The sequence below is a fragment of the Polistes canadensis genome, unplaced genomic scaffold (genome assembly GCF_001313835.1).
Source record: "Polistes canadensis isolate GaletaPanama2010 unplaced genomic scaffold, ASM131383v1 scaffold_126, whole genome shotgun sequence".
NCBI lineage: Eukaryota > Metazoa > Arthropoda > Insecta > Hymenoptera > Vespidae > Polistes > Polistes canadensis.
This window is the reverse complement of record NW_014569673.1, coordinates 64,688-77,393: the sequence shown is the minus strand read 5'-3', so window position 1 is coordinate 77,393 and position 12,706 is coordinate 64,688. Positions and strand designations below refer to the sequence as shown.

General features: G+C 26.3%; 3 protein-coding genes and 2 non-coding genes across 8 annotated transcripts in view; all 5 read right to left on the bottom strand.

The window, feature by feature from the left end:
* LOC106788116 (death-associated inhibitor of apoptosis 1-like) overlaps window positions 1-506 on the bottom strand; it is a 2,362-nt gene extending 1,856 nt beyond the window's left edge. For both annotated transcript variants that reach the window (XM_014751096.1, XM_014751097.1), the window contains exons 1-2: window positions 403-506; window positions 60-301 (exon numbers count right to left, since the gene is read on the bottom strand). The gene's annotated coding sequence lies outside the window, so the exon portion shown is untranslated. The remainder of the gene's footprint in view (window positions 1-59; window positions 302-402) is intronic.
* The window catches only part of LOC106788115 (metalloendopeptidase OMA1, mitochondrial-like), a 212,597-nt gene extending 201,486 nt beyond the window's left edge, over window positions 1-11,111 (bottom strand). Inside the window, exon 1 of the mRNA XM_014751093.1 lies at window positions 11,082-11,111. The gene's annotated coding sequence lies outside the window, so the exon portion shown is untranslated. The remainder of the gene's footprint in view (window positions 1-11,081) is intronic.
* Window positions 2,305-8,931, bottom strand: LOC106788106 (apoptotic protease-activating factor 1). 3 transcript variants are annotated; one of them, XM_014751062.1, is made up of 14 exons: window positions 8,824-8,931; window positions 8,334-8,622; window positions 8,062-8,227; window positions 7,695-7,832; window positions 7,250-7,594; window positions 6,902-7,137; window positions 6,661-6,790; window positions 5,327-6,400; window positions 5,201-5,250; window positions 4,638-5,100; window positions 4,415-4,488; window positions 3,943-4,285; window positions 3,401-3,805; window positions 2,305-3,309 (listed from the first exon to the last, which is right to left on the bottom strand). In XM_014751062.1, the coding sequence occupies exons 2-14, from the start codon at window positions 8,519-8,521 to the stop codon at window positions 2,797-2,799; spliced, it is 4,125 nt and encodes a 1,374-aa protein (XP_014606548.1). In that variant the 5' UTR covers window positions 8,522-8,622; window positions 8,824-8,931; the 3' UTR covers window positions 2,305-2,796. The 3 variants fall into 3 exon arrangements, with proteins under 3 accessions (XP_014606548.1, XP_014606546.1, XP_014606549.1); XM_014751060.1 differs by having other exon boundaries at window positions 8,334-8,529; window positions 8,824-8,927; XM_014751063.1 differs by having other exon boundaries at window positions 7,695-7,823; window positions 8,334-8,529; window positions 8,824-8,927.
* Trnag-ucc lies at window positions 9,905-9,976 on the bottom strand. Its single transcript has one exon. It is a non-coding gene; the product is annotated as a tRNA-Gly (tRNA).
* On the bottom strand, window positions 10,054-10,125 carry Trnag-ucc. Its single transcript has one exon. It is a non-coding gene; the product is annotated as a tRNA-Gly (tRNA).
* Window positions 11,112-12,706: the final 1,595 nt, after the last annotated feature.

The window sequence follows — 12,706 nt, the reverse complement described above, 5'->3', positions numbered from 1 at the left end:
TATATATATATCATAAAAGTTTCAACGATTTATATATAACAAAGAAAAAGATAACGTACCAATTTACTGATGTGTGATATGTTTACTTCTTAGTTGATTATCTTCCTCTTGTCACAAAAATTGTAATCTGTAGAAAGAAATTCTTATATATCTTGTTTATCGTATTTTTTCTTTCGTATAATCCAACTCTTGTGAATAATTATTAACGTATGTTGATGATGAACGAGAAAAAGGAAATTTGTAAAATCAGAACAGCAGTTTTCTTAAAGTATCAGGTACGTTGCCGCGTTGACAATGAAATCTAAGGAAATTCAATAAAAAAATCGATAAAGTATTATTTTAATCAAACTATTATATATATAACAAAGAAATCAAATATTTTGAATAAGTAATAATACGTACGAAAAGAAATAAGACTTCCTTAGTACAGTTAATATCATCAACAACACTAGGAACAAAGCTTTTATGCACTCCGGGATGGAAGGAGAGAAAGAGAGAGATAGTGAGAGGAAGACAGAGAGAGAGAGAGAGAGAAAGAGACAAAGAAGGAGACAGAGAGAGAGAAAGAGAGAATGAGAAGGAGAAGAAGATAGAAAGAGAAAGAGAGACGTAGCGGAGGACAAGGAGAAGGTGAGAGGAAAAGGAGGGATGGCAAGTTCAAACACAGCCATTAGTTTACGTGGTGCTTGCGTTGTCCACTAGCAGCGCTGGTATCGCTGTTAAAGCAATATGAATATTTTTCCATGACCTGATTTTTATTAACATAATTTTCCAAAGGAAATCACATTTTCTTTAGATTTTTTCTTAAATAATTTTGAAAATAATTTTAAATATAAACCAGAAACAAAATATATTTCGTTTCCTATTTAAAATTATGAAAGAGATTTAAGAGTTGGAAAATAAAAAATATACACAATGATTCAATACGATTAATAATCTTTCTCGGTGAATCATTTGTTTATCTTCTTTTTTATTAATTTTTTTATACTTGATTAGAAAGAAGATATATATATATATATATATATATATATATTGCTTCTTGTTAAACAAGTTACAAAAAACACTTTAGATTTTGAAAAGAAAATAAAAGTTTGCATCGTGCAGGCATCGGTGATATATATTTAAGTATAATATATTGTTAGGTTTTATTATTAAATATTTTTCTTTATTTTCTTTTCATTTACATTCTTATATATTTAAATATATGCGCATGTAAATACTCTAATATCTTTGACATGTGCGAATATATAAGGCACGTATAAAAAACAGTCATCACTTTTATAAATCAGTACATTTTGTAACAATATTATTTTAGAGATCAATCTTAAAATTTGTTATTTCACTAACACATGAATATTAATAACTATAAAAATTTCATATAAAACTGCTATAAATGCACGTTATAAATGTAAAAAAAAAAATTCTTGATTAATTACTTATAAAAGAAAATATAATACTATAATTATAAACCTTCCTTGTATACAAATATAAGTTTTATAAATAATCCTGTGCGTGTAAAAAAATTAATAGCTAATTGTAAATTGAAACAGAAGTTATTAGATCAAATAAAAGTTTTTAAGACAATTATTACATGAGTTTTATACGTTTTCTAATAAAAATAATTCTCCATTACATATGTATTGCACTTATCATATTTTTATAATATTTGTAATATTGGAAGGTAATTTGTAAAATGTTTATTGTATAATAATAATTAAAAACTTATCTATCAATTATTCTAGTCATAAAAAAAAGACAATATTTCATAAAGAGAACAAATTTCTTAAATACATTATGAAATTATTCAAAGACAATTGGTCCGACATTTGATATAWATATATATATATTTTATATTATATTACAAATATATATACATATATATTATACATATACATATCATTAAATATTTGTTTAAACTTATAAAATATTAATGACATTATTTTTTTCTGTGGAATTTCCATTTCTACTATTAACACATCACGTATGGCGTTCTAAGACTAAAAAAAAATACAAGCATAGATCAATTGTCAATGAATTAACGTTCATTTGATGCTCTAGATCAAATGAATATCACACGAGTATAACGTATAATAAAATAATATTTCACATATATATACTAATAAAGTATTTATAAAAGATCTGACAATTTTAAAATATTTTACGTAACTTTCTGTCGTAGCGAAAAATAAGTAATAACGAAAACTTTTATTTTTCTCATGTAAAATGGGAGTGTATCTTGTTTTCTTTTATTTTATAATATATATAATAAAAAATTATATATATAATAAATTAAATGCAGTTGGTAATGACGTTAACGTCTTATAAGTAATAAATGCAAATCAGTAGTCTTTTTTTATAGTCTTAAATGTAAAAATTCTGTTCATATATGAATATTTATCTTATAATGTAAATTTTGCTATTATCGTTATGAATTCCTTCCAAAGTGTTGACAACTTGTTTAGCTTAGTTACAAAAATATTAAAAATAATACTATTTTTTAGAGTAGAAATATAACTTTATAGTTTTGAAAAAAAATATATTACTGCAGTTAAAGTATAACAAGTTGACCAACAATAAACTGAAGGAATTGCATTTGCAGTATAAAATGCTAAACGATAACTTTACAGTTATAAAACGTCAAATTTGTACATAATTATATAAAAACTCTATATAATTATGAAGCTATCATATGACTCATTAATGTTTTCAAACATTAACAGTAATATTCATTAATATAAAATGATATGTGTAAATGCATAATTGCACCATTTTATATAACAAATCTATATCATTGCACTATTTAACATGCAAATAATCAAACAGTTTGAAAGTACTCACAGACCCATAGATGTCGACTGTAACAAATTTACTAAAGTCTGCGGATATACATACTTTCGGAATACAGCTTGGTGTTAATTCTAGAGCACCTAATAATTCTGGTTTTTTACCATCTCTTCCTACTTTGCATTTCCAATATGAAGATAAATATTCAGTTTTATTTAACTCCTCATACTTTTCCAATATTCCGGTCGATGAATTTGATATATGAAGAGACGATACATCTATGTTATTATTGTTAAAAGTACTAGCAGAAGGTGTACTGATGCTGCGTACTAAGCCGTAACGACTTCGACGTATTTGTTGTGTACTGTGATCAGTTAATTGAACATTCCACCAAGCTAATTCATCTCCATTTAATGACAATAGGAGAGGAGCTTCAGTGGTAACTGGTGCCCAATTTAATTGGGTAATTGCACTAGTATGAAAATAGAGCGTTCGCAAAACTCTTTGTTCTTCTATGTCAATTATCTAAAATAATACAAATTTATATAATTTTGTGTAAAGATATTGTTTCGCAAAGAATATGTTTTATATAGGTATATTAATAATTATTACTTACTGCAATACTTCCTGTTTTGAACCCAATCGCCAAATATTTTTGATCTTGCGAAATATCACAATATGTTGGTTTTTCTTTAAACGATTGATTATAATATAATTCTATTACTATGCGCCGTGGTGTTACAGTATCGTCTTCTTGCAGATTATATAAAAATAAATCTTGATTATTATTCAACAAAGCCAAAAATTGTCTTCTATGGCTGAAGCAACTGAAATAGATGTTTACAATCGTACTATCAACCATTGCTTTACTTATTATTGTCCATTTTGTACCACTGATATTGTAAAGAATTATCACACCATTTTGCGCTACTGTTATGACATATTCGTTATGTACATCATGAATTGAAATAATGGGTCCTGTATTGTCTATCAAATATGATATTTTATTATTCTTCCACACCTATTAATAAAAAAGAAAAACTATTTAATAGTGAAATATATAATAATAATAATGTTTCAATATATAATATGCATATATTATATTCTCTTATAATAGAATTATATTCACAAATTGTAGATATATTTAAAGTTACTTACTCTTAAAGTATCATTCGTCTCTCTGAATATGATAACTTCGTCATTTTCAATGGTTAAAAATTTAATAAACTTTCCACCTCCTCCAGTTACCTTCAATATGTTAGTAGTTGTCTTACTTTCTATATCCAATAATATAGCCATTTCATTTTTACTTTGTTTTGTTACGTAAACAAGTTTGTTACCATTAGGAGAAAGTTTTAAACTTATTATATCTCCATCAATAGAATTTAATTCTGCTATGACATTGTTCTCAGATAATACTACAATTGAATTTACATTTGTCGTTTTTGCAATTAGATCTTCTTCTCCTAATGGTTTTACAAGTGCGTCAAACAGAAGATTTCTAAATGAAATAACGAATTAATAAATGATTAGTTACTGTTTCATTAATTTAATAAGATAATAAATAATATAAGTTGAAAATATATGTGTGTGTGTGTGTGTTTGTGTAAAAAAATAATGTTTCTTATACCTCACTTGAGCATCGGATGCTTCTTCTACAGGGAACTTCCATTTATGCACTAAATTATTTTCATTACCGCAAATCTAGAAAGAAAAAACTAATATATTTAAATGCATAATACAAATAATATCATAAAAAATTATATCTTGAATCTTTACAAAGATTTTTAATATAATATTCTTCCATAAAAAAATAATTTAAATTTTGATATAAAATAAAAAGTATTTCTTACATAGTGATAACCTTCTTTATTTAACCAATATGTATCTAAAGATGCAACACGGCTTTTATATACTGCAATTGGATGAAATCCACCATCTATTTTCCAAACATTTACGAGGCCTTCTGAATCCGCTAACACTAAATAAAGGCCATCATATGTTATGGAAGCACACACGTAGATTGTTTTATCGTTTTCAGCTTTTGCCTTTTTTTCATAATTACTTATGTAATCGGTAGGCGGGCAAAACCATTTTACGTGAATAGCTTTTTTTTCAGTAATTATAATCAACGAATTGTCATGTTTTGGAACGTTGTGGAAAAAAATGACTTTTTGTTTTGATAATTGTAGATTATATTGCGAATTATAACTGTATTCATTATTATCTTTTCTAAAAGTTACAAGAGTATCATTTGATAAGTCCATTGTATGTAACAGAGAGCTTTTTGTTGTAAATGTGATATATCCTAAGTGACTGTAACATATAAATAAAATTTATTTACAAAAAAATATAGAAATCGTTTAACCTACGTTAAACTAATTATTTATAAAAATATAATGTAATAATCACTTACTTATTCTTGTGTTTAACACTTGTTAAAATATTTCCATGTATATCCCAAACCTGTCAAAATATAATATAAATAAAGAAATAATTCATAAAGTTTCAGACAACATAATTATATCAATTGATGATGTACCTGAATAATTCCTTTGTCAGTGCATGCTGCAATACGTTTATCGTCATGTCCAAATGCTACATCCTTTATAGTTTCATTTTCAATTGAAAATGTTTTTAAACAGTTATGTCCATCAATTGAATAAAGACTATCCCAAAAGGCTTGCTTTTGTTTTGGACTTTGAATATTTGTATCAAATTTATTATAATAATCATTACTGTATAATTTAAAAAATTTGACAATACGATTACATAATGTTAAAAAGAATTCTCCATTTTTAGAGACTACTATTTTTTCGATTATACATTCTTTTTTACATACTTTGTATACTATTTGTTTTTTATGTTCAGAGTGCCATTGGATTACTTCACCTATTTTATTTCCAATTAAAATAACATCTGGATCATCGGTAAAACATGTTGTATACGTCTCTGTACAAACTTCTTCGCTTTCTGTTATATTATTTTGTTGCAATTTTGTATTTTGAGATAAATATAAATTGTTTATTCTTTTCTCAGCTATACTTGTTGCAGTATCTACCACATATCCAGAACGGAAGTGATTCATAGCAATTTGTATTAAATCTAAACATTTTTTTCTCTTGTGTTTCGATATATTACTAGCTTGTTCTTGAAAAAACTTTTCTAAATCGTTTACTTTATTATTACTTTCATTATCATTAGTTATTATATATTTTTTATATTTATTAAAATCAATTAATAAATCACATAAACCAGTGTGGTTTAATTTTGCTTCAAGAAAGTTGAAGTCTAAGTAGAGAGTGGGAAATTCATTGTACAATTTAGCTAATTCTAAATGATGACCAATATAGGAATAACTGTAATTATCATCTGGCAGTTTCGAAAAGTCATTGTTGCAATATTTGCGATATTTTTCAATAAACATTTTATGCATCTCCGTAAGTTTATTTATCCCTAATTTTCTTCTTAAGTGGCACAATAAGAGATCATGTACTCCATATATATAACAGTCTAAGTTAGCATTCCATTTCATGACTGCAAGGGATTTATGGCACAATTCTAACATCATTTCTTCAACTTCAAATAAATTGTGTGACCACAAAATTTCTAAAGTCTGTTATAAAAAGTAAAAATTTATTGATTATATATATATAAGACAGATTAGATATATTTATATTATATATATATAAGACAGATTAGATTTTATTTTAATCCTTTCTATACAGCTGTGTCATTCACGAGTACGCTTTCGCTATATGACATTGGGTGATTAGAATCATTGCTAATACAAAGAGAGCATCAGATATCTGGTAACTATGGTCACTGGCAATATTGAAAGGATTAATAATATTGTTGTAAAAAAATGATTGTTACCTTCGATGTTATATTCACATCTTCGCTAAATATTGCTAACTGTTCATAACATGTTTTCAAATGTGGTGGTAAACGTTCGATAGACATATTAAATACAGTTTCTTGTTTTTCCAAGAATTTGTTGATTATTCTTAAAAAATATGATTTTTAATAAAACATTATTCTTTTTAGAATTGTTTATTATATTTTTGATTTAATTTCTCATTATTATTCACAATTATTTTCTAATACAAATACTTACGTATTTTTCCTATCTTTGTTTTGTATGCATTTTAGATAATATTGCCATCTATCATTACGTTTGTTCATATCATGTTTAAATTCTTCAAAATTAGCTGAAAACATGGCTATAAGTAATGGCATACCCTTGCATTCTTTATGAATTAATTTAGCTTCAAAAGGAAGTTGATCTACACTTGTATCTAATACTTTAGCAAATAAACCTAAAGTTTCTGCTTCTGTAAAGCCATCATCCATCTAGTAATAAATATGAAAGAAAATCTTATTAAAAATGTATCAATATGTGTGTAATATAATAATAATGTTTCAGTATAATATACAATTTGCATACAATATAATATTAAATTACCTTTATCACAATTCCTCTCCTTCCATCCAAAACATCTAAATCAGTAGTTATTACAAGAGTTTTGCATTTAAAATCAAATGCTTCTATAAAACTTTTATCATAAACATCTTCCAATACCAATAGAGCATTACGATTTTCTTTTTTACTAAAATGATTTAATAAAAATATTTTAAACAGTTCACTATTTAATGACTCCGATAACAACTCTTTATTCGTAATACGATAATAAAGTCCACTTAATTGTTTTGTTATTTCTTCCTCAATAAACTTCTCGTATGAATATTTATCATCGTATTTATATTTGCATCTTTTATCGTATCCAAATTTAAGCCAGTAAATTTTATTCTACAAAAAAGAAAATTATTTTTCTATTAAAATATATTCACAATTTTATTTTTTTTTTTATATAATCAAATTAAACTACAAATTAAAAAGTTTTATTTACATGAAATAACTCCTCTGCCAATTTAGTGTTATTTAAAGTGCTAGCAGTCAGACAAGATCTACCAAATCCTTTCATTCCATGTAAAGTTAGATATCCGTCTGGGTTTAATTTATTTAATGCTTCTACCAACTGTTTAATCTATATTAAAAAACAATTATGAAATAAATACTTATTTAATATATAAAAATTGTTTATTATTTATACTATATAGTAGAATATTTTTTCGATAACTTACATCAATGTTTCCAAAAAGTGTACCGATTAAAATTATATGAATTAGTAATGATAAAAAAATATTTATAAAGATGTGTATAGAAATAATATAATAAATAAGAAATATTTTGATAAATAATTTCTTTATATATACCTTATCATCTCTAATAATTGTCAACGGTGATGTGGGTGGAATAATTAGAGATTCAGCTGAATTTCTACCAGTTTTTTTTAATTCTAAATCATCCATGTCAGCGCTGAGCCATCCGTAATGATGTCTTAAGGATTCACGAAAGGCATTGAATGCATTTACTCCTCGACTTAAAGATAAATGGTGTTATGTTAAGATAACAAAAAAAAATAAAAATTAAACAAAGAATAAAATAAAATAAAATAAAATAATTTAAATATCAATGTAAAACTTACTTTGGAAGAATTTCTAATAAAAGTTCAGCCTTATCTCTAAGACTTATACCAGTTTCAATATATTTAACGTCTTCTTGTTTTAAAATATATTTAGCTGATAATACAGGTAATACTCCGTTACGTACATCCATGTCAGCTAGGATTTGTTCTCTTAATTCATTCAATATATCTTGATGGAATTTTTCCATTTTGATAACTATATGTTTTCAAATATTCAATTATATAAACATATATAAATAAATATTTATATAATTAAATATATTCCTTGTAATATATTTCTCTTCAGTTTCTACAAATATATATTTAAATTAAAAAAAAAAAATAGAAATAAAATAAAGGGAACAATGAAATATATATATCGTAACAGCATATTGATAAGTAATTCATAAAAATAATGTAATATTAAAATCAATAATAGAAAAATATTTAGAACAAGTTTTGACAGACAAGAAAATCAAATAAATACTGTCAAATATTTCTAGTACATTACCCTTTGTTAGCACTTGCCTACGGCACAAAATCTTAACGAATTTATATCAGTCTTTGTTCAGCACTCTACACAACTACTTCTCCTATTGGAAGAGCACTACTGGTGATGGCAAATGAACGTTGCATACAGGAACCTGTCCAGTGTTGCCATATTTCTCTAAAGCAAAATTGCATTTGATTGGCTACAATTATCGTAAGATTCCCGCCATCCATTGTTTCCAAGAGCTTGGAAGTACACCCTTTTATCTACGTAAAGAGAAAAAATTAGATGTAAAAATATATATTTTAGATAGTAATGTGAATATGCATTGAGAATAAAATCTTTAAACATAAAATAAGGAGAAAGTTGATCGTTCACATTTAATAATTGCTGATTTCGTGATATGTGAAAAATATTTTTCATGTTTTATACGTCCCTGAGTAAGTCCCGTTAGGGTGATATCATATGGTGTGAACTGATGAAAAATACCCAAATATTTGGGCCCAACAAACTTGTTTTTATTTCATGTGACTCATTTGTAGCAATATGGCGGGAAAGAAAATATTATTTTTAATATATTTAACTCTGTAAAGAGTAGATATTATTCTAATATTCTTTTATTAAATATTATAAGATTTATATATATATATAATATTATAGGAATGTAAGTAGATTTTTCTTTCTTCTTTTTCCATCAATTTTTGTATTACGCTAATCGCATCAGATCATTAACCTTTTCAAGGACGAATTTTTTAAAGTGAAAAGAAAATAATTTACCTTTTTTTATTTGATTTTTAGGATTATTTATTTTATATAGGCAATGATTTAGCGAGCTAGAACAAATTGGAAAAACCAATGAATGCATATGACAAAGATTAATAATTTTTTCCACATAAGAAATACCTATAAACATATGCATATATGCACGTGTTCTTGAAGAGGTTATAGCGTCCTTGAAAGGGTTAAGTAAATGAAATATTTGAGAAATTATTTTATTATGCAATTACAAAAATTTATAAGTATTTGTTTTTTTTTTATGATAATATTGTATAAAATAAAAAAAATACATAAATTATTTGCATTTAAAGGAGCAAAAAAATCCTGCGATGGCCGGGAATCGAACCCGGATCAACTGCTTGGAAGGCAACTATGCTAACCATTACACCACCATCGCAGTTGTTAACTGGTTCGATTTAATAGTAAATAAGGTTTAAATGTGCTGAGAAAGTGAAGGAAGAAAAAAAAAATTCCTGCGACGGCCGGGAATCGAACCCGGATCAACTGCTTGGAAGGCAACTATGCTAACCATTACACCACCATCGCAGATGTTAAGAAGGACTTCTTTAAGTATGTTTATATGTTAATTTTAAGAGTCATATAAAATGATTAAAAATAAAAATCTTGTAGAATCTAATCGATAAAAATCTAACTTATGAAAATATATTCTTATCATTAATCTGTCAAGTTATAAACGAATGCCACATAAGTGACTGTATATTCTTATCAGCTCTTTTAATCTGTTTATTCTAGATAATTGATAAGTGTTAAGCATGAGTCAGAATTAGAGTACATATCTTATCGTATATAAAATATAATAATAAACGAAAATGTATCACATTTTTACTTATTTTAAAAAAGCACAAAAAAATATTGATTAAACCCATATAAAAATATTGTCTCGGAAACACGATTACTAACTACGTATATTTTCTATTTCACATATGCATTCTTTAATACGTGTCAACGATGATCGTTCTATCGGTGACTATATCCTTGATACAAATAAAATCGAATAGAATCGATAATTTTGTTTAATTTGCAAAGAAGAAAAAGAAGAAGAAGAAGGAGAGTTCGAAAAAGAAGAAACAAAATTCCTCGGCACTTAAACTTAACACCCAGAAATAAAATAAAAAATAAAAATTACCATATGCCAAAGAAACGTGTGTGCATGTTATTATCTCGAAGAAAAATTATCTTCACTAATAATAATAATAATAATACTAATAATAATAATAATATTTTTTCGTATTATATTTTATTAACATGATCTTTAAAAAAAATATAGTATAGTCTTTTTTACAATTACAAAATACCCAAGCACAAAAAGTTGATGGTTGTGCTATTTAAAATAAGCTGTCATCCCTAACTGATTAACATCTTTTTATTTGCTTTATTTTTGATGTATATCTTCTTCAAAAGAATAATGCAACTGTCTCGCGATATAATAATAATAAAATATAATAGAAGTTAATGCAAAGTCTGTTATCAAACAGTTATCGTATATAAAAGCAGTACTTTACTATCTAAATGTTTTAAAATTATCAGCCGTATATAAATTTAGTATGTACTGTACATACTCTTAAACTGTAACATTTCATTTAAATATGAATGACTATTAAGACGATTATTTAATTAAAACATTGAGTAAATAAGCTATACGAGTGATGTTGGTGCATTGACCTATATTCGCTACAGCCACCGCAGAGAAGTTGGCATAGAACCTGAACAGCAGAAAAAAATGAATAAGTACTTTTAATTGTACATTAATTGCATATTTAAAATCTATAATTGCACACTTTATTAATTCATTATTTAATTGGTTATTAATAATTGAACAAACGAAAACGTTTTTTCTCATTTCAAAACAAAAAAATAAAGTTTTCTATTGTTTTTTATTTTCAATCAATTGCTGACTTTTTGTTTGTCCGTTTTTCTCCGGTTTTTCTAACTCCAATATTATATCGGTTTATTTTTTTTTAATCTAGTAAGTCTTTTTCTCTGTACCTGTTCCGGAACAATAATACGACTTACCGACCAAGATCTGATGGTAAGTTACCATCAGAATTACCGACAGTAAAAAACTTATTAGAAATAAAGCAAACACTTATGGATTTTGAATGAGCAATTAGTGAGCAATTAAGAGCACTTATTCATTTCTTTCTGCGGTAGATTTTTTACTGTCGGTAATTCTGATGGTAACTTACCATCAGATTTCGGTCGGTAAGATAAAAGTAGAGCACTACTATTACCAATTTCGGCGTAGCCATGTTACTAGAATTTTAATATATTTGAAACTTTCTTATTTCCTAGTAACTTTTAATAACAAGTAATTTACACAAAGTGAATGTGTAATTAAATTCTATATACATTTAAAAACAATTAGAAAACTAATATAGATATTTAGCTTTAATTATTAATTAAAGGAGTTTACTCGTTAAGAACGATTGTCTCGGAACATTTACTGAGAAAAAGGCTTACTAGATTAAAAAAAAAAAAACCGATATAATATTGGAGCTAGAAAGATCTGTCTTTCTATAAATTTTCGTGAAAAATGATGCTCACTATCCGTATCACTACAGTAAAACTGATATACTATATATATTCATTATTTGTAGAAGCTGTACAGTATATATGTAAGATTTTTTTATTTATTATATATATATATACATATGTATATTATTTATTAATATAATAAATTCCAAAAAGAAAATATTTTATTTGGTAAGGAAGGTTTGGGTCGTATCGAACAATCGACGATTAGTTGTTGGATTTTATCCTTCGTTTGACCAGTAGCCATTGGGCGGCCATTAATTTTGGAAAGCAATGAGAACACTCATGCGGCATTGTTTCCTGCACACCAATTTAGCAGCATTATCCAGGGTGGTGGTGGGGGGCGGGGGCTGGAAGGAATAATGCACATACCAGCTTTTTAAAGCTCGCTTCGTCGAACAACAACAACAACAACAACAACTACGGTTCATCCGGAAAAATGAAAAAAGTTTCAAGGCCCCGGTATTGTCCGCAAACATTTACCACCCCCCATTCCCCCTTCGGGGTTTAACCGTTCGAATTACAACACAACGTCCAAACCAATGTTCGTTTCAGAAAATACTATAGTTCCGCC